The sequence below is a fragment of the Cannabis sativa genome, chromosome 1 (assembly GCF_029168945.1).
Source record: "Cannabis sativa cultivar Pink pepper isolate KNU-18-1 chromosome 1, ASM2916894v1, whole genome shotgun sequence".
Taxonomy (NCBI): domain Eukaryota; kingdom Viridiplantae; phylum Streptophyta; class Magnoliopsida; order Rosales; family Cannabaceae; genus Cannabis; species Cannabis sativa.
The window spans coordinates 25,133,312-25,156,815 of record NC_083601.1 but is presented as its reverse complement, the minus strand read 5'-3'; the positions used below and the strand labels follow the sequence as shown (position 1 = coordinate 25,156,815).

General features: G+C 30.9%; 1 protein-coding gene across 3 annotated transcripts; it reads right to left on the bottom strand.

The window, feature by feature from the left end:
• Positions 1-383: 383 nt before the first annotated feature.
• LOC133032433 (uncharacterized) lies at positions 384-3,782 on the bottom strand. Of its 3 annotated transcripts, none has more exons than XR_009685073.1 (7): positions 3,015-3,782; positions 2,858-2,905; positions 2,651-2,689; positions 2,528-2,566; positions 2,251-2,418; positions 618-2,154; positions 384-530 (listed from the first exon to the last, which is right to left on the bottom strand). XR_009685073.1 is itself a non-coding variant. In XM_061106374.1 (6 exons), exons 1-6 carry the CDS (start codon positions 3,411-3,413, stop codon positions 1,837-1,839), a joined length of 1,011 nt encoding a protein of 336 aa, XP_060962357.1. In that variant the 5' UTR covers positions 3,414-3,782; the 3' UTR covers positions 384-1,836. The 3 variants fall into 3 exon arrangements, 1 of the variants encoding a protein (XP_060962357.1); XR_009685072.1 differs by having other exon boundaries at positions 384-1,135; positions 1,253-2,154; XM_061106374.1 differs by having other exon boundaries at positions 384-2,154.
• Between the last annotated feature and the right edge of the window lie 19,722 nt (positions 3,783-23,504).

Sequence of the window (23,504 nt, the reverse complement as noted above, 5' to 3'; positions counted from 1 at the left end):
GAAAAAAAAATCCATTTTAATTAGATTGATCATCAATTGAAAAAGTAAACTAATCATCAATTGAAAAAGTAAACTAATTAGTTTCTTAAGTACACAAAAGTTTCATTTACACAAAATAATGTTCCACAACATACAAGGTCCGTATACCACCTAATTAAGTGTTCCAACCCAAAAGAAAACTTGCACACACAACAGTTACATAAAACCAAAAACTACATGTTAAAGTTTGCAAAATACTACAAGTGCTAATTACAAAACATCAGGAAACCACAAAATAACAGTCTAAACTAAACGATAGTAATTGTAACACTAATCATCCAATCTTCAAAGCTCCCCTAGTAGCTTTGGGCATCTTCCCAAAGAACTGCGAACCGCATTCATATCCATTCAACTCCTTCTTCATAGCATGCACAAAAAGCTCAACGCACATCTTCTTTCGGACGAAATCCATATTCAAAGTTTTGGGGACATTGTTGATCATTTCATGTATAAAGTATTCAGCATACTTTATAACGAATACACCGCAGTCACTACAAAATAAAGAATAAAAATAACAGTCAGAACCATCGTAAACTAAAATGTTAATAAAAAAAATAAAAAATATACAATATAGTTACCACTGATCTTGTTGAGGCAATTTATCTATAAAAACAATTTCCAATGGATCTGTATCCTTCACTCCCTGAAAATACTGAGTGCTCTTGTCAATATCAGACCTCCGACCATAGAAATCCACATGAGACAATAAAATCGGCAAAATAACAGCAAATGCATTCACAAAACTGCGACTGTCCTTAAACTTTCCACGCCTCAAAGAATTGCACACCTTAAGACATCTCATCTTGATGTCAAAGACGCACAAAATCCAATGTGCCAAAGCCATTACATTGACCGGAAATAGCATGAAATCTAAAACGAACCATGGTTTACCACACAACAAGCCAAATCCCGCAATATACGCAGCTGCCTTAGTGTCCCGAGGAACAGAATTAATATCCTCATCATTTGCACAAAACTTATTGTACAAATCAAATATATGGGCTGCAAAAAAACAATCAGTGGTGCTGGCAGCAACCCTCACACTTTTGTCATACTTAATTTGCTTCCTCAAGTAATAAAAGCACACATCAATATGCTGCATAACGTATAACATAAAAAAAAAACATAAATTATAAACAAATAAATGAAAACTCAAACACAAACATAAAAAAACAAAACTCCCATCAATATATCATAAGAAAAAAATACTAACCGAACATGATAAATTTCTCCCCGGGGTTCTCAGATCGTAAAACCACATTTTATCGTTAACCTTCACAACAACAAAATCTAATGGCACCTTCAATACTCGATCCTCTTGTTTGAACTTCTTCAATTTGTTTTTATCATTGAAACCAGCCTTGAACCATTGCTCAAATGATTTAACTTGAAGCTCATCTGGCATGGCCATCAATCCATTTGAAAATGGAAACAATCCATACACTTCACCAGTTGGTTTACCACTGCTGGCCGAACCAAAATTTGTTGTGTAAGGACTCTTCATTACAGATCCAGGCTTCGCAGCCCTTTTAACAACCTTGGGCGTAAACTCTACATTCAAATCCTACCAACAAACACAACAAACACAAATTTTAAAAATAAAAATAGTAATAATAAAAATAAACTAAAAAGTTTCAATAATAAGTACATAAACAAAATTAAAAAATAAATGTTGGTAGATAATAATTAAACATTTAAAACATGGAACCTTTGCAATATTCCTCTGATTAGAAGCCATTACTTCTTTGTGCAACACCTTACCCTACAAAAAAAAAAAAACAGTTAAAAAAAAACAACCTAATAATCCATAACAATTACCAAACACGAACATAAAAATACCTTTGCAATTGTTTCCTCAATATCATTGATCTTCTCTAAAGCAGATAGTGTTATACTATCCTCTGTACCTTGACTATCACCCAACTTTTCAGTTGCACCAGTAAACTCTTTAGTTTCTTCATAAATCATCTCATCATCAGCAACCTTCTCATTTACACTAACTACCTCCTTGCCTTCTTTGACAGCTGACTCCCCAGCACTCACTCCACCACTAGATCCACCAACATTACCTCCACCTTTAACTTCCTTGGCACCAACCCCATCACCACCAATACCCTGCAAAAACAAAATAAAAAAATAAATTATCAATATGCAAATATATATATATATAACTCACATACCAAAATATATAAATAAAACACAAAATATAACCTTGTCATCGCCATCATTATCATCTTCCCTTAACTTGTTAGATCCGTTCTTGAACATCTCATGATCATCATCAACCACTTCTTTCTTGTCATCATCCCCTTTCTCATCACCAGGTTGGGATGTAATAAAACACATTATATCAAAAGTAGGCTGACTACCACCATCATTCTACAATAAAAAACAAATCATAAACCAAAATGTTACTGATTTCTAAATATAACAAGTAAACAACAAAACAAAAACTACAATAAAAACATAAAAAAAAAAAAAAAGTTACCTTATTCTCTATATTCGTAACATCTAAAACTTCCTCAACCTGTATATAATTTCACATTACACTACAAAAATAATAAAAATAATCCTAATAATTTACATCAATATTAAAATTTAAAAAAGTTACCTTATTATCTACCAACATTTCATCTCCAGCTTTTTCAACCTAAACAAAAGTTTAACTTTATATTACAAATATTATCAAAAATAATCAAAACAGTTTACACAAAAACAGTTTACATAAAAAAAAACAGTTTACATAAAACCCAATAATTAATCTAACAACTAATTAAAAAACAGTAAACATAATAGTTTCTTAATTAACTAAAATTACCTCCACAACTGGCTCTTCTTCATTTGTCAAAACAAGGTCATCATCATTCTGAAAATAAAATACAATACACACAATAAAAACACAGCATTATAACTAATCACATACTCAATAAATAAAAAATACACACTATCAAATAAAAATAATCTTAAACACATACCATATTAAAAGTATCCTCATCGCTCACTACAACATTTCCACCATCATTTCCACTTAAAAAGCAATTTCTCAACTCATTGAACTTCATGTCCAAATAAAACTTCAAACTTCCATCAATTTTTGCATCGATATAAGACTTCATATTCAACTCACATTCCTTAACACTACACTTCATCTCAGTACTCAACAAACTCAAAGACTCATCAAATTTTGTTTGATTACCAACAAGCATCTTCACATTGTTCTTTAACTCTACTAGATCAGATTTCCCCACACCATAACTTCTCTGTATACCAGATGGGTCACCTTTCTCATAATGCTTCCTTTGTAATGGCTCATCATCAAAATCATCTTCAGAAGTTTCCAACACGGGGAAATCAAAACCTTCAAGTTTCATCATCTTCCTTTCAACATCAATGGGGAGAATAGCTTGAGCTTTCAGCTACAAAAAAAAAAAAGTAAAAAAACGAGAAAAAGTAAGCAGATAAGTTTACAAAAAATATATCACACCAGTAAACAGAAACAACTACATAATTTTAATAAATACTTATTTACCTTTGATGACATGAAAATTTTCCTATCCAGCTCCCCAGAGTTAGGATTTCCAGTACTTGACCACCTACAAATCCTATACTCTTGCGAAGCATCATATTGGCATATAGATGCCTTAAGACATAACGGAATAGTTTCATACAACCAGACCATAAATGCATAAGGGAAACTAGGTAACTTGTATGTTTTACTATTTTCTTTCGTCTGTTTGCGTTTCACCTTAGCTTTTCCCTTACCACATGAATCATCGAACGGATACGTTCTTTTTCGCCTCAAAGCAATCATCAAATTGTGCAATGTAAGATCAAAAACAATTTTCCCCCAAGGGAAACTATCGTATTCACCAAGCCCCACAATATTCATCAACTCATCAGAAACTTTTTTTACATCAGGACTACAAATCAACCCATTGGTAAGAAGGTACAAAATTGCCATTTTAACAGCATACTCATCACTCTTGAACTCACTAAACATAAATCTTTGTTCAACCGCACCATGAGTGACTTCGTCGCTCGAAAAAATACTTATCAACAAATGCATTCTCCCTTTTTGCATACTTTTTCATATCATTATCACCATTACACAGTAAACCAGTTATGACCGCAAACTCAGCCAAACTAAACCTAAAATTTTCACACCCAAACTTAAACCACATCTCCTTCTCATTTTTTTGATGTACCTCCCTAAGTAGAGCATTATGTATTAACTGAGGTTGATATAAAATTGGTTTCATGTCTAACAAATGACCAAAACATGATTTACGAAAAAGCCTAATTTGTTCAGGGCTCAACTTAGCATTGATATTTGCAATCACTTTGTTCTCCAATGTATTAGGGAAGAAAATCATCTTACCCTTAACACGACTCTCAGGTTTAAAATATTGCTCCCACTCCTACAAAAATAAATAAACACATAAATCAACATAAAGATACTGTAAACTAAACTATAACAAAAATAACACTAAAGAAGCATTTTTTTGACTATAAACTAACACGTATATACATTCTACCAGAAATAAAACACCCAAAAATCCCAAATAAAAAGCAACATAAAGATTCTGTAAAACTAAACTATAACAGAAATAACACTAAAAAAGCACTTTTTTGACTATAAACTAAAACGTATATACATTCTACCACAACTACAACACACAAACAAAATAGTCCAAAATATTTCAAAATGGGAAAATCAAACTTATAAAGTGAATACACCAATACATATTTAACCCTTTTCCATTCTCAAATAAAAAAAAAACATTCTAACAAAATTCCCAAAAAAAATAAACAAAACAATAATACAAGCAAAATTATATAACTCTGAGAAGAAAAAACAAAAACTCGTGGGTCTTGATCCCAATATTGATTATCATGATCATCACATTCAAAACAAGTTCCTAACAATGCAATTAGTTGCACAATCTATACAAAATTTCTGAGTTCTTTTTTTAAAGATAAATATATGTAATGTCTTAACAACTTGATAATTAGTTAATTACAACACTTAAACAGTATACATGATTAGAAATACTAGCAACACTCTTCTTATGGCTCTATTTCACTCACTGTCTACTCTCTATTCTCATTGTTTATCAACATGTACGATAAGGGGAGAAAAATATAACATTTTGGGTCAAGCTATAATTTGACATATTTTATCAACTGAAAAACAGAATTGCTCAAAAGCCTTTCAATTAATCTTTGGTGTTTAAACTTTCCGATAAACCTTTTTGTTACAATAGAAGCTGTCATAATATTAGAAGTTCTTGTTTAACAATCGTTTCGGTTTCATAACCAACTAAGTTATTAGAAACCAAGAAAATATTCCTTTCGCCAAAACAAAAAACAAGAAAAGATACAAACACAGTTCATGATATTCCTTTCGCCAAAACAAAACTCATGGCCATCACAGTTCATGATATTTTTTCAAAAAATTGGTTTCGTTGGATATGATCAAATTTCAAGAAATCAAATTAATCATAACTTTCATCGACAAACACTTCCACTCAACGGTTACGTTTTCCAAAAAAGAATACATACATTTCTAATAAAAACCATAACCCATAAATCCATCAAAACAAAAATTAAAAACAACAAATAGACTAAAAAAATTACAATAAAATAAAAATTATATATGCAAACTGTAAACCCTAAATAACCGAAAACATAATAATCACTAAAAACAAATTAATATTTGAAATGTATATACTAAAATTTATTGAACAATAAAAAAACAATAAAAAAACCATAGAAAACCCTAAACACAACTAAAAAACATCAAAAGGAAAAAAATAACACACATGCAATAACTTAAATTGAAAACCGAAAAAAAAGAACAAAAATCCAAAAACAAATCCGTAAACCATAAAATCCATCAAAACCAGAATATTAAATCAGACAATAAACCAAAAAAATTACAACAAAATATAAAATATATATACCTTAATACTATCTGGAACTCCAATCTCCAAATCGTCACTATCATATTCAACATCGTCTTCTTCAATCACTTGCTTCATCTTTTTCAACGGACGATCTGCATGTTTCCCCTTCTTAGACCCAACATTGTTCCTCTTCCTCTTCGAAGAAAGCTCAGACTCTCCACTATCACTACCCTCGGACATTGTTTCTTTTGATTTGTTCTTCGGATTCATCGCCTTGGAGGACGCGGATGGAGATATAGACGAACGTGTTTTCACCATTACTAAACGTTTAGAGAAAAGAAATGAAGTTGGGAAAAAATGGAAATAACACTTATATTGATAGGCATATAGGCGGTTTGGGTTTACAACCCACCTTTTGGGTAAAAATTTAAAAAAATTCAAAAAGTGAAACGTGCCCACGCGCCCACACTGATAAGACGCCTATCACATTTCAACTGACACTTACGTCAGCCCCTCTCATCCACTAAGCGTGTTGAAGAAGCCAAAAAATAAAGAAATGGTATAAAAATCAAAAACGGTAAAACTGACGGTAAACTTAATAATTTAAAGATAAACGGTATTATTAGAAATAAATGGAAAAAAACGTGTCCCAATGTAATTTTCCCTAAACATAAACCCATATAAACAAGTTACATACTTAGTTACATGCAACTTAAAATAAGATTTTTTTAAAGAGAAAATTGCATTAGAAGTTCTCAAAAAGTTCACTCCAATCCACGAAAAATAGCACTAAGTCGCTAACCTCATTGTCTATTGATCCTCATTTTAACATATTCCTTAGTTGCTCTCAAATGCCGCATATTAGTAAATATTAAATTACTGTATTAAATTGCTGTATGAGTCCCTAAAAAATTTACTTTGACGTAGATAACTCCATAATCTCAAAAAATTATAATAAAAGTTCCAAAGCTCAAAATTCTAGTTAGTCTATCACTAGGTACCCAATTTAATAGCTCCATTTAGAATTTTTAAAATTACTATATATTAAAATTTTATTGATCCCCATCATAAAAAATTTAAATAATGAAACAAATTATTAAAAACTTTAATAACCTTTCTTTATTTTCTTTTATTAAAGATTAAAAAATATTATATATAAACAAATAAAAAAATTAACAAACATCTACCATTTGCCAGGTTGCCCCGTCCCAACAGTTATAGTCTCTTTGTTACTTTTTTGTGTTTCGCGACGCACCCTTCTTGGTGGTGGAGACTTAGTGTCAACTAGTGCCATCCATTCATCTCCACATTCTTCCTCGTCCCATCCCACTATCTGAGCAAACTAATTAAGCAAAAGAAAAAAGAAGAGATGTGATCGAGATCAGGATCGTAATCTTAGAGAGAGATTAAACTTTTTTTTTAATATATATTTTTAGGAAACTGAGAGATATGGATGGAGTATGCGGTAGAGAAGAGAAATATGGCCAATGGTGGGTTTTGGTGGACAATTCTTTGACTTCAATTTTTCTGGTCGTTTACTTAGTTTTTTTTTTTTTTTTGTTAGAGTGACCCCTCTTGCCAATGGAAATTGGAAAATTTTGGTAGAATAAATCGGGACTGAGCAGGTTGGGCTGAGAGTAAATAAGAAGAAAGAAAAATAAATAAATAAAAAAGATAACAAAATAAACTTTACTTTGAAAATTATTTAATTCATTCATTCATTTATTTTAAGTTATTTTAAACTAAAATTATAATTTAGATCAACAAAATATTAATATTTAGCATTTTAGAAGCAACAAATGAAGCAGTTAAATTGGATATTTACTAACTAACGAGAATCATGAGCTTGGGGCGATTACCACTATTTTTCGAGATTGAGAACTTATTTGTATCAAAATGAAATTTTTGGAGACTTATGTCACAATTTATTACCAACATATGGTATTTTTGGAGCAACTAATACATCTGTCAAAATAAGGATCAACAGACTTACAAGAATCTTAAATTTAGGGACTATTACTACCATTTTTTAAGATTGAAAACTTAGAGCACTCACAACAAGTGAGTTAAAAAATAGCTAAGAGCTTAAAATTAAGCTCCAACAAATGCTTTAAACACTTAACTGTTATAACTCATCCCAAACTCAAAGAAATTCTTCTCTACATTTAGCTCATGAATAGTGAAGAGGTAAAACATATTTTATATTTTTCTTGCTCTCTTTTATTAAATTAATTAATTTTTTATTATTCTTTTTACTCAATTTTATATTTTTTTTGTTTTAATTAATAAAATATATGTAATGTAAAAATATAATATTTAAATGATATTGTTAGGTTACTTTTAGTATTAATTTTAGATTAAGTTTAGTATATTTTTTTCATCAAAAAAAAAAAAGTTTAGTATATTTTTAATTAAGTTTTAATTGTGTTTAGAGTATTTTTACGCTTGTTATCTTATATTTTTGCAGATTTAAAATAAAAGAAGATTAGAAAAATATCAGAGGAAAAAGATGGGAAAAAAAATATGTCACAAGAAGATGATATTTAAAATAGAGAAAATTATGCAAGAAAATAAAGTTGAAACTTCAAGCCTGAATTAGACTATCTTTTGATTAGATTTTGAAAAAGGTCAAAACATTAAAGTTCTAGATGTCTCTTTTATCTTTCTAGAACATCTTGAATCGTCTGATTCTGAGCAATATAGAGAGAGTTATGTTCAAAATACTATGAGTCGACGCAATAGAAAAATCACCGTCGAAACGTGAAACTCCAAAACGGGCCGCGGCATGAGAAAGCTGGGCCGCGGCCCGCCCCCCTAAACTGCACAAAAATCATATATTTTTTTTTTTTGTCTCACGTGGGTTTTGGTGGTTTCCTAATTCGAATAGGCATTTAACATGTGCGTTTTTCTATCTTTTCAGTCCCTGAAAGCCTATATAAAAGGTGAATTTGAGTTGATTTCAGTGAAACAATTTCAGAGAGAAATAAACAAAGAATACATATGCGAATTTGAGAGATCAACTACAATATTAGAGGCATTCTTCAGAGAGTTTTCAATATTCTTCTCTTATCTTCTCTATTTTCATCTTTTTTTTTTTTAAAGTTAATATGTGTGATTGTGCTCTCATAAACATAAGTAGCTAAACATTTAATTAGGATTAAGTTGGAGATTGTTTAACATTGTTTTATGGTTTTAATATGATTTATTTTTCTCCTAAATTCTATGTATTCTATTTCATTCGTGCTTAACTACTTTTAACTGTCTGATCACCAATTAATTGTCTATGATTTTGATGCGAGATCTGAGAAGTGAGTGCCGATTATGCCATAGGCGGATCCAGAATTGAATTTTAGGGTGGGATTAGTTATACATTTAATATAATCTAAAACAGTAAATAACTAGTTAAATTTAAGTAAAATGATAGTTTAGCAGCATCTCCCTATTCTGATAGTCATAAATTTGATCCTAGTTTAAACCTTATACTTCATTTATTTTTTTAATAAATAAAATATAAATACACATAGAAAAAAAAAAGGCGAAAAAATTCAAAACATGGTCTCCCATGTAAATTTAAAGTATCTTAACCAATTGTTCTATTTAACTACTATGTATATATAAAAATAAAAATTGTATATTAATATATTTTTAAATCTCAGGGTGAGCTTTAGCCCTCCGTCAACACCCCTGGGTCCGCCTATGGATTATGCTATAGTGAAATAGAATTGAATTTCGATATAGGACGAGAGTACTTGTATGGTTTAGATAGCTTATGTGGATTCTGTGCTTAATGCCTGTTGCATGTTAAATTTATCACGAGAGTAGAAAGTTTGCATGTAATTGAGATTTATATATCTGAGAAGACTATAAATTACCTTAATAAACCTGCTATTGCATAGAAATTAACAATAGGAAGATAATCATATTAGGCCATAATCAATAGAAATAATTGAAATCGAAGCCCTAGCTTTTATTAACTGTCAATTTTTTTAATTATTTGCTTCTTACTAGTTTTCTTATTTTTAAAATTCTTTCTTAATTTTTATTTAACCAAATAGAAGTAAAAATTTAATTTTAACGTACTTAACTACAATTCCTGTGGGATCGACCTCACTCCTGGTGAGTTTACTACTTGTAACAATACGTGCACTTGCGTGTTCAAAATATCACAACAGATATAGAGAAATTGATGTATAGTGTAATGTAAATGTGTGAGGTAAAATAATAAAAATAGAGTTTTGATAAAGTATCAATATAAATATATAAAGGAAAGTATAAGAGTAGTCTATGTGGCATCTTATCTCTTTTTCTTCCTATTTTTCTAATTTTATGACACATTCTCCTTATTTTGTTGGTAAAATAATCCACATATACCAACTAAAGTCCCACATCGCTTAGATAATTTTTAGGTATTATCTTTGTTGGTTATAAATAATACTTTAGTTAAATTTTTTTCCTTAGTATACAATTTTTTTTATATTTTAAGGGTGATTGACTAATGTCTTACCCCATAAGTATTTTATTAATATTTTAGTTTTAACAATTAATTTTTTAAATTTATTTTTTATTTTACCTCTTTGTTGTTATTTTTTTTTATTTTATCATTTTTGTTGTTATTTTTTTTATAAGTTTAATTATTTAAATAGTCAAATTAGAGATAGAAATAGATAGGTGCTTTTCTTTTTTCCCTCAATAAAAGAAAATAAAAGTGTTTTTATATTTTTTTTTCTATTATTTTAAATTTTGTGAGAGTTTCTTATCAATATATATAAATAATTTTATTTTAAGAACTTAATTTGTACTATTCAATATTCTTATATTGTTATTTGTTCAAGTTAAAATAATTTTTTACAACTAAAATATTTTCTCTTAATTTTTATTTGTTCAAAAGTTAAAATTTTAGTCTATGTGGCATATTATCTTTTTTTCTTTATATTTTTCTAATTTTATGACACATTCTCCTTATTTTGTTTGTAAAATAATCCACATATACAAACTAAAGTCCCACATCGCTTAGATAGTTTTTAGGTATTATCTATATTGGTTACAAATAATACTTTAGTTAAACTTCTTTCCTTACTTTACGATTTTTTATGTTTTAAGGGTGATTGACTAATGTCTTAGCCCATAATTATTTTATTAATATTTTATTTTTAACAATTAATTCTTTAATAATTATTTTTATATATATTTATGAAAATAATTTTATTTTAAGAATTTTATTTGCACTATTGAGTATTTTTATATTGTTATTTGTTCAAGTGAAAATATTCTCTTTTAATTTTTATTTGATTAAAAGTTAATTTTTTATTTTATTTTATTTGTAAAAAGTGATTGTCAATATCATATATGACTATTTGAATACTCTTGATTATATATACATATATATTTTTTGTTATGTTTTTTATTGTTTCAATTTTATAGAACATAACTATTTTTACAAATTGATTAATTTTTTTATTTTAGCTATTTGTTGTTATTTTTTTTTATTTTAGCATTTTTACTGTTATTTTTTTTGTAAGTTTAATTATTTAAGTGATCAAATTAGAGATAGAAATAGGTACCTATTTTTACCTCAATAAAGGAAAATAAAAGTGTTTTATATTTTTTTTTTTCTATTTTTTAAATTTTGTGAGAGTTTCATATCAATATATATATAAATAATTTTATTTTAAGAACTTAATTTGTACTATTTAATATTCTTATATAGTTAAAATAATTTTTTACAACTAAAATATATATATTTTTAATTTTTATTTGTTCAAAAGTTAAAATTTTATTTTTTATTTTATTTTTAAAAAGCGATTGTCAATGTCATGTATTTATACAAATTGATTTTTTTATTTTAGTATTTTTGGTATTATTTTTTTTTTTTTTTGTAAGTTTAGTTTAAATTATTTAAATGGTCAAATCGGAGATAAAAATATGAAATTTTCTTTCTTTAACTTAACAAAGGAAAATAAAAAATATTTTTATATTTTTTATGTGGCATCTTATCTCTTTTTCTTTCTATTTTTCTAATTTTATGATACATTCTCCTTATTTTGTTGGTAAAATAATCCACATATTTTTATATTTTTTATTTCTATTTTTTAAATTTTATGAGAGCTTCATATCAATGTATCAATATCAATATCTATACATATATATAAATATCTATAAAAGAAAGCACAAAGAGATTGATGTGATACCTTAAATGAGTTTCCTTTTATTTTCTTTGTTTTATTTTTTATTTATTTTTTATATTTTATAAGAGCTATTTTTAAAAACTCCGAATTGGTTTAGAATTCATTGTATTGATTATATACTTTTATGTTTTATAGATCACTATCTTTTAGTTTAGTTTGTCCCAAAATTAATATTATTTATTTTAAATGTGAGCAATTGATGAACTTAATCTTGTGTATATATATATATATATTTATACAAAGGAGAGCCTAAACAAAGTTGATGTGACATCCTATAAATTTTTCTTTGTATTTTCTTATTTTTTTTTTCTATTTTTTAATATATTTTTTTTTATATATATTTTTAGAGTATTAGAGTTTTTTTTCTTTTCAAAAGTCTCACATGATTTAGAAATTATTGTGGTGATATACTTCTAGGTTATGTATAGATCACTATTTTTTTACTTTAATTTATTACAAAAATAGGATTATTTATTTTTTTTTATGTGGGTGATTGAATAACTTAATTATGCTTAATTAGTTATATTTTTTTTTTTTAAAAAAATGAATGCAAAACATAATTTTGTATTTTTTTAATGTGTTTCATTGTAATTTATTTAAATATACCTAAAAAAAATACATATAAAAGATTACCTAAATAAAATAGAGGTGACATGCTATAATTCTTTTTTTTCTTTTTTTTTGTATTTTCTCTTTTTTCTCTTTTTTTTCACATTTTTTATATATTTTATTTATACCTTTAGAATATGAGAGTTATTTTTAAAAAGTCCCACATGGTTTAAAAACCATTGGTGATATAGATCTAGGTTATATATAGATCACTATTTTTTCACTTTAATTCATCTCAAAGTTAGTATCATTTATTTATTTATTTTTATATAAGTGATTGAAGAACTTAATCATCAATTAAGTATAATTTTTATAAATGAATGCAAAACACATTCTTTATATTTTTTAATCTTTGTCAAGTATTTCATATAAAAAGTTTTTTCTTAAGAGTTTTTTATCGTAATTTTCTTTTAAATATATTTAAAATAATTAAAGATAATTTCTTAATCACCCTTATAACTTTTTTAAAATGAAAGAAGCATGCACTTTTGCATTTTTCAAAATTTGTGAATTATTAAAAATTAAAAAAAAAATCATTTAAGTTATTTAACAAATGAAAAGAAATAGATCTTTTTTTTATTATTATTTTAAATTATTAATTTTAGTTGAATACATATAAAATTATTATATATATAAAATAATAAAAAATTATTCCAATTTTTATTTAGAATTAAAGAGAAAATAATAAACACATGATTTATAATATTTTACTTATTTAGTAAAAATATTAACAACTACTTAATATATGAATTTCTGAAATAACCAAATAATCATAAATTAAATTTTATTTTTCAATGATTATAACGATCAAGTGAGCACTCAACCAAATTTATACGGTACTTATCATCTTAATTACCACAAAATATTGAGACCAATACACATTCATTATAGAAATAATTAGTCATATGAATCATGACTTTCCTTTTCATTTAAAGTAGAAATTAACACATTCACATAATTTATCAAAATTAATCTTCTTATTATACATTTCATAGATAAAAATTCTATCACTAATATTTTTTTATATAAAATCCTTATTTTTCAATTTTTACAAACATATAATGTTATGACAAAGTATTTTACAGTTGTCATCCTACATTCACATTTGTGGAGAAAATGTTCTACCTATACCACAAAATAAAATGTAAAAATTTTCATAAATCGTATGTTAAATTATTTCTTTCTATTAAAAAAAAGGTCTAAACAATATTTTAAAAACAACAACATCATCAGTCACAAGCTCAGTTTATTAAATTCAAAAGCTGTTATCTTTTTTCTTTATTTTATTATAAAAACACATGCAATTTCTTTGTTAATTCTACCATTTAATATTTGTCACAAAATCGTTATCTTTTTATGTATTTTAAAATTATGTTTTAAGTTTTAATATTATTACTTTGTTTATAATACACATCAAAGTATTATATTTAAGATTATATCACTCAATAAATATAATATATATATAATTTACAAAAGTTAGGCAACACCGCGCGAAGCGCGGCTTAGTTGCCTAGTTTTAAACAATAAAGAAGAGAAACTGTTGTGTGCTCTTATTTGCATAATTTTTTAGAGAATTTTACTACAATTTTCTCTTTTTCATAATACTTAGAACAACCCTAGTGAAATTTACTTTTAATGGTGTCAGATTTCGGTAGGATATTCTTGAATATTTTTCCATTTACTTTTTCTCTTTTGATAAGTTATTTATCATCAATTAGTTGAAAAAACATAAAAGGTACAAGCAAATACAGGAAATTTATACAGCTAAATTTAGTGGCTAAATTTAGTATCTATGTATATACGCATAATTATTTAGGAGTAATAGATAGGAGATATTTCTTGCAAAAAAGTTATAAAAAAATAAAATAATGATGAAATTATTTTTCTTATTAAATTATTATGAAATAAATTATAAAGAAACTTTATAATTGAGGTGGAGAAAATCCCACCTAGTCTTTACCCCTTCTCTATTAAATTATTATTTTTTTTTTGCTGAAAGATTCAAATTCATTAAGCTAAACAGAGAAACTTGGTGAGCACATGGGGACTCACCTCTCAGAACGGAAGATAACCATTACAGCTATGAGTCAAGCCTCACCTTGCAAGGGTGTGAGCCGCCTCATTAAAAACACGAGAAATCCAAACTACAAAGTGCCTAGTAATGTCAAAATCATTACAAAATTTATTGAAAGTAAAACGAATACCCCAATGAGGACTGCGACCCTCCGATAAACCACTCACGAGAGGCAAATTATCAGAGTAAAAATCGGCCCCCACCTCAGCAAGGTGCCTAACCAAACTAACACCAAAACTCAAAGCCTCCAACTCACCTTGCATCACAGAAACAAACGACACCTTCTTCGCCCCGAACCACTTAACAACACCTTCTGCATCAAAGATAACCGCCGCCACATCACCTTGATCCTCAGCATAAGCAAAATCCACAAAACATTTCATTCTCCCTGGTCTCAGAAGACCCCAACGAACAACCTCAATTCCACCACCTGCCTCTATCGACTCCACATTCTGAACCAGCAGTGAAGAATGTTCCTTAAAACCCCTCTCAATCATTTCACGTATTCCTTCAAAAGCCATCGGAGTGTTATTATGAAAGATAACATTCCTTAAGCTCCACAATTTATAGTACACAACAGCACCATAAAGAATAAAATCCTCCAATTCAAAATGCGACAAATCATGAGAGAAAGGGGATTAAGTAGCCATTCTACCATGTCCTTCCCACTATTCAGGTGGAAGTTGTCTATGCGAATGTTCCAAGTGCTAGAAAACCACAAACAACTGGTGACATTACACTTAGCAACAAAGTGTTTGACAGTATCTCCATAATCTTCACCACACAACACACACTGACCCGGAATGGAACTTGAAATGGAGCTCAGTTTGCACCCAAAAGGCAAGGCATCATGATAAAGTTTCCAGAGGAAGAGTTTAACTCTTTCTTGGAGCTTAGCTTTCCATATCCGGCTGCACGTGGAATCTCTTCTGTGAAAACGAGTCTCATTGAGATCCTAATACGCCCTTTTGATACTAAATTCTCCATCAGCAGACGACCTCCAAAGCAGCTTATCTTCATTCGAAAGGGATCGAAAATTCGTTCTTGCCAGCTGTTGAACCGTCTCTGGTATGATCCATTCAGCTAAAAAATGCAAGTCCCATCCTTCCCCAGATTAGTGCATAAGATCTCCAACAGTATTTACTTCAATGCACCTCGGATTGATGTCACCAGGGCCACAGATTAATCCGTCCATACTTGACCAATTGCCTCCCCAAACATTGACTTGCGAATCTCTGCCAATAGCCCAAACACTTTTCTCACCGATGAAAGTTTTTGTTGCCCAAATCCCCCTAGCCACCGGGGATGCAGAACGAAAAATTGTAGAGGAAAGAAATTCTGAGCTTCTACAATATTTCTCCATCAAGACTGCCTTCCATAAAGTCCAGGACTCACCCGCCATAACCCAACCTAATTTAGCAATCAGGCAGAAATTAATGTCAGCCGCTCTCCTCATACCAAGACCTCCACAAGATTTTGGTGTGCACAATGTTTCCCAAGCTTTGAGAGCCATGAATCTGCCATTTTTAGTGTCTCATTTCCACCAGAATCTTCGTAGAATTCCATCAATTTTATTAGTGATCTTGCGAGGTAACATAAAAACTGACATAGTGTATATCGGAATCAAAGCCAGGACACTATTAATCAGTAGTTCTAGCCACCTGGGATAGCAATTTGGCCCACCACCCTTCTAACCAAGAGCATATCTTCTCAACAATGAACTCAAAGTCTGAACAGCCCCTGCCACCAGTGGTAAATGGATTTCCCAGGAATTTCTCACCTCTAGCCATTTCATCATACCCAAAGTAATCCATGATCTCCCCACGACGGGCATCAGAACAATTCTTAGAGAAGTAAAGTTTCGATTTTTGATCATTGATCACCTGGCCAGACCACCTACAATACTTATCCATCACCCCCTTGAAAGATGCAACGTTGTTGCAGTCCGCCTTAAGGAAAACAACTAAATCATCAGCATACATTAAGTGTGTAATCGCCTGGCCGTCAACACCTATAGGATAACCAATCAGAGCCCCCTCAATCTCCTTGGCTAAGAACATTCTTGAAAGAACCTCCCCACAAAGGATGAAAAACAAAGGTGAAAGAGGATCGCCTTGTCTAATTCCTCTCCTCGGAAAGAATTTCTTAGTAATACCTCCATTGATAAGTACTTGAAAACTCACTGAAGAGATACAATGCCTAACCAAATTACAAAAATAATTATTGAATCCAAAAGCATTAAGAACCTTATAGAGAAAACTTCATTCCAATCGGTCATATGCCTTAGACATGTCGCATTTGATGCTCACAAAGGCACTCCCTCCACACCTTCTCTTCATATCATGAACGATTTCGTTTGCAATAATCGAGTTTTTAGCAATGTTTCTCCCCTTGACGAAAGCAGCCTGTTGAGGGGATATTAACTTATCCAATACCGTACTCAATCGATTCGCCAGAATTTCGGAGACTATCTTGTATGTAGAATTGCATAAACTAATCGATCTGTAATCATTAAACCTTTCCGCTTGGGGCTTTTTGGGGATAAGGACAATGAAGGTCCTATTCACCTCTTTGCAGAAAATCTCATTGTGGAAAAATTCCTGAACAAAATTAACCACTTGCATACCAACCATATCCCAGTATTGCTTGAAGAATTTTACCGGGAAGCTGTCCGGGCCTGGCGACTTCAAAGGAGGCAAAGACCACACCACCCTTTTAATCTCTTCCTCAGTAGGACACGCACTTAATCTTTCATTTTCTGCCTCTGAAATGCTATTCAAGATGTATTCCGATATCTCCTCATCCACAGAAGGATTAGAAGAGTTAAACAGCGTTCGGAACTTTGACCGAAAATATTCTACAATGTTTGGTCTCTCTTCAATAGTAGTACCATCATCTTGTCTTACTGCCCAGATATGGTTACGTTTACGCATAACCACAATAGATGCATGAAAAAACTGGAAGTTCTTGTCACCTTCCTTCAGCCGATTCTCCCTCGATTTCTGTTTCCATATGGACTCCAACCGATTCTCCGCTTCATCCAACTCTAGCATTATAGTCCCCTCAAGCTCCAAATTTTCCTTCAAAGAAGGGTGATTTTGCACCTCACTTAGAAGCTTTTCAAGCTCCTTCATCTTCGTTTGGCAGTGGCCAAAAACTAAGCGGTTCCACTCGCATAAAGCCTTTGCAGTAGCTTTAAGTTTATAGCAGAGAATGAAGCTATGATAGCCTTCCACACCACTTTTCCAAGTATTTTCAATGATCCTGCGACAGTCACTATCCCTACTCCAAGCATCCCGATAACGAAATGGAGCAGTAAAATTCTCTCTTTCCATTCGTGTATCCAAAATAATAGGAGCATGATTAGAGTGGCGAATCGCCAAGTTTCTTACCCCAGCCTTCTTGAATTGAGTTAACCAATCAGGAGATACTATAACACAGTCCAAACGCTCCCAAATTAATCTTTCAGCTTCTTGGCCATTAGTCCAAGTAAAAAGAGCCCCAACGCCAACCAAATCAATGGCCCCATGGTTGAAGATGAAATTTCGAAGGCCTTCCCATTCCGATCTAGTAACCGCTCTCCCTCCAACCTTCTCATTAGCACTAAGAACTGAATTAAGATCACACATAACCAACCAAGGGGTCGACAAGACTCCCATAAATCCCCCAAGGTCATTCCAGAAATTCAATCTGTCTTCTCTCGTAGGTGGAGCGTAAGTAAAGCATCTCACCCAATCCGACAAGAATCTATCTCCACCAAACTTAGCCACAATTTTATTAGTATCCATATTAGTAACTTGAACATCCCATCTCTGTCTCCAGAAAAGAGCCAGCCCTCTAGAAGAACCCTCTGCCGAGACTTCCACTCCATTATTAAAACCCAACCTTAGCCAAATAACCTCCTTGTCCAACGCACTTCTCTTAGTTTTTATCAGAAAAATGACGTCGGGATTGGCACTCCGAATTAAACTTCGGAGGGCATCGACTGCCGCAGGTTTGCCAAGCCCATGACAGTTCCAGGCAAAGACTAACATGGGGCATTGGGGGGCATGTGAAGGCCCGCCTCCTCGGCCACACCAAAATCCTCCTTCTCCTTGTCCACTTTCTGAGTTCCATTCTCTGTAATGCTCCTTACATCAGCAGTAATGTCTCCTGATTTCCTTTCAACATCTTGGCTCCCCTCTTCTGCACTGATCCCTTCTCTATCCTTCTGAGATTTTCCAACCATGTTGGAACCTATTGAAGCATTCAAAGGATGCCTGGATTCTGTATTCACATTCCCTGGGCAAACTTTCTTCCTCAAATTAGTGACCCTTTGCTCCTTAATAATACTTTTCAAACCCCGGCCCAATTCAGTAGAGTTTAGGCGCCTCTTTTTCCCATTACCCAGAGAACATTCCTCTATCACAGGCCCATCTTTAGGGAATAGGTTACCATCTTTAAGAGGTCTAATGGGCCTTGATTGTTTGTGGACCGATTTAGAGTTAGAGCCCAAAGTAGCTTTAAATACCATGGCAAGATGATCCACGTGCTGTGAATCCACCTCACCAATTCCGTTAATGTTATCCTCTTTTTTTGAATTAGTGGTGGGACCACTGACAACACCAGTACAATTTTGCGCCAACTCCACCCCACCTACCTCGTCGTCCTTCCCATGCACATTGGAATTATCTTGACAATTATGCCCTTGACTCTACGCCGGCATATGGCCCAGACTCAAACATTCCTCCTCCATCGTTTCTAACACTGGCTCTGCCTCTTCACCACCATTAGTCACAGGCAGGGGAGTAGCTTCCACCTCCCTTTTGGATGTCTCCACTACAGCTTCCATATGTATCTCTGTGCCTATTAATGCTGGCTCAAAATTTTCCTCCCCAAGGATCAAATTTTGCCTAGCTTCTGCTTGAAACTGGGCATCTGCTATTTCCTTATTCAACCTTTCTTGCTCATATTGTTCATAGTTCAAAAAATAGTCTTTTGACGAGATCCCAATCATATCCATGGTCCATACATTGGGGTCGTTCTGTTGCAATCATCCTCCTCTTACGCCTGCATCGGAACTCATTGTGACCAACTACACCGCATTTGTAGCAGATACAGGGCATGTTTTCATACTTGAAATAGCACCAAAGACTCACCCCTTCTTCCATTGGCAGAAAAACCCCCACCATTATAGGTTTATTCAACTGGATATTCACTTGAAACCGTATGTATTAATTAGTAGGAAATCCGTTTCTCCACATCCTGTCAATCGATATCACCGTTCCAATCTTCTGGGTGAGAGCATTAGCATTCTTCAAGGTCCGGTACCTAGGAGGCACCTCATAAACCCTTACCCAAATAGGAGACAAATTCAGATCCGCAGAAGTCCATTTTCCACCTTCAGGCATAAATTTCACCACGAGAAAACCATCACATATATTCCAAGGACCATTCCTAGCAATCTGGACCGCCTCTTGCTTCTTAGTCAATCTCAAAATGAAGGTATTCCTCTCCACTTCTTGGAGTTTCCAACCCTTAGCCAATTTCCACTTTCTACCCAGTATCAAGCGCAGGAGACCATTGAAAACAGTCTTAGTAGTGTACATTTCGCCACCACCGATTTCTCTACGCCTCCGTCCCAAGCTCTGGGTTATCTTCAAGTGTAATCTTGAAATCCTCCAACCCACAAAGCTCCATCTGCATCTCATCCGATTGAGCCGCCATCACAGGTACACCTTTCCAAACGAAAAGAACTAAACCAGCAGAAAGATACGAAAAGAACTATACCAGCAGAAAGTTTAGACAAGCAACAAAAAAGAGCACGAAGACACCAGGCACCAGAGGAACCTTCTTTCAAATAACTCTTTCGTGTATACAGAAAGATACAGTAGGGATATTGGGAAAAAATCCTAGATCACACAATGAATCAGTATGAATTACATGTAAAACGACAGTCTTTTCACTGAAATTCATATACGACATGAAACTTTTCCATTACTAATCATTCAAGAAACCCACTTGTACGGAGAGCATTTTCCCACTTGTACGGAGAGCATTTTCCCACATGTTTGGTCTATTAAATTATTGATGCGAAGGAACATAGTAACAATGTAAAAGTATTTCCAATACAGACTTTTTGTCCCATAAATTGTTCAATTTTTTTATTTTCTATAAGAGATACTCTTTAAGTATCATAATTTTGATTTAATATTAGAGCATTACTATGAGGCGGGAGTGATATCATAAAAATGATTAGTAATATTTTGCAAAATTAATAATATTAAATCATGTAGAATGCATTTTTTTGATAAAATTACACAAACAAAACATATAAGATAATATAATATAATACAGTAGGTAATACAAGCCACTAAGGTTAGTTTAGTAGTGAGAGATGAATGGGAAAAAGGGAGAGGTTATGGGTTTGAACCCAAGACCTTTAAACTATAAACTATTAATTGATTGTAAAATAACATTACGCTACACTAAAAAAAAGACACATTAAGTAATACCAAGCACGAATGATGCATATTTTTGTTATGACATGTTTAATTTATTGCAATAGGTATTGTAATGGAATATCAAATTACCCATTATTACAATGTATGGGTTGACTCTTAAATGTAATGGTATTATAATGTAATTATGATTACATTATAGTAAAATTTACATGAAAAATACGAAATAATGCTTTTAGTGCATTTTTACCTCTATAAGGCTTAAATAATATCTTTATTTTTATTATTGTTTTATTTACTAAAATACTTCTTACACACATTATACATGACTATCTCACTCAAAGTTTTTTTTTTTTTTCTCATTTTTCAGTTTTAATTTTGAATTGGATACCCATAATCATATTCAGTTTCTCTCTCTTAATTTCTCCACACGATTTCAACCTTGATCTTTCCATCATCTCAACTTCTTCACCATGATTTCTTCTCTGTTTTGTTCTTATTCTACAATTTTCTATGTAATGGCAATAACTCCTTCATCATCTTCTTCATCCCTCCTGCAAATAAAATAAAATAAAATAAAATTCCTATTAAACATCCAGAAGCTCCAAATATAGGTGTCATATCGGTTGGAAAAAAAAAAGAAGAAAAGAAAGTTAGATGAAGATAATTTTGTTGCGCCCTTACCTAAACAGAGGAAGGATTCTGGTAATAAGAAATCTAAAAGTGTGATTTTTGATGGTAAAAAAGAGAAGAAACAAGCTGCTCGTTTGAATGAGGTTTTTTCAAGAATTTTTTTTTAGTTTCTGCTCTAATTTTGGTTCTATCACTTTTGGATGTTGTTAATGTTTTTTGATTCACGTTGTTTATTAGTTTTTTTTTTTAGGTTTGGTTTGTTGTTTCAATTATTTTAGGTTCATTTGTATTGCTCATTAGTTAGTTTTAGGGTTTCTATTGGTTTCTCAACTTCAGAATCAATTTTTGTTTGTTAACTTTCTTAAGGGTGTTGTTGTTATTTGTGATTTTTATATTTTGGAATCAGTTTTTCATAATTTATCTTCTTGTATATATGTATATAAAGATTCACCTACCATATATTTAACGAAATACCTTTAAGAAAGAAGATCTCCACAATTTCAATTTTTCTTCTTGATATTGCTCTACTGTTTGTGAAAATGAAAAGAATCAAACTCCTCGTTTGATTGAGGTTTGTATTGCATTTTTTTTTGCCATATTTTAGGTTTTATCTTTTTTAATTTAGGTATGGTTTCCGTGCTTTGATATATATAATTTCTCAGTTTGTTTTAGGTCTGTTATTGAGTTTCATTTGTATTTCGTATTAGTTGGTTTTAGGTTTCTTTTCCGTTTCTCAACTTCGGAATCATGTTTCTCTTTTTAATGGTTTATAGTACTTGCTGTTGATTTTGCTTTTTATGGTTATGAATTTATGTATGTTGAATGCTTATTGTAGTGTGATTTATTATTTTATTTTTTTTATAAATTTCTTAGGTTTCATTTATGATTCATTAATTATTTTTATTGACAATTGTGATTATATTTATAGATTGTTGCAGATTTTAGTTATGATGTGAAAGCTCCACTAAGAGTAGTGGAGATTGTTTCTCTGCTTGGTCAAGAAAATAAATGTATTTTATTTATGTCGTTGTATTTTAGTTGTTAATGTATTTCAGCATAGTTATTTTTAACTATTTTGATTATTGTATTTTACCCAGTGACTGTGGTGCTTTTGTTGCTACATTTGTTGAGTTCGAAAAAATGTTCCACTAAATTTTGATATCGGAGCTTATCTCACGAGGCTTGCTATGATTTTGTTTGTATATGATAAAAGAAAAAATGAAGAATACATTGATAGTGAGCATGAGAAGCCTTAGAAGTCTATGAAGAATGTTTAAGGGAAGAACAAGACTCTCGTGATTGGGGACTGATTTCTATAGCCTGTTGAATGTTATTATTTATTTTAATTATTTGTTTTTTAAATGCTAGATGTTAAATCTTGGTTATTCATGTTATAGTTCTATTATTGTTTTTTCTTTTTGTTTAAGAATTGGATATCAAATTGTTATCTTTTATTGAGACTATATTATTTTGGGTTATAATACATATATTTTTGTATGAATTTTTCGTTTATGCCGATATATAAAATATTTGATTTAACGTTGGGACAGTGTTTATTCAAAATGTCTAACTATTATATTTATAAAAGTAAGTTAGAGAAATCACTTGAATCAATGTG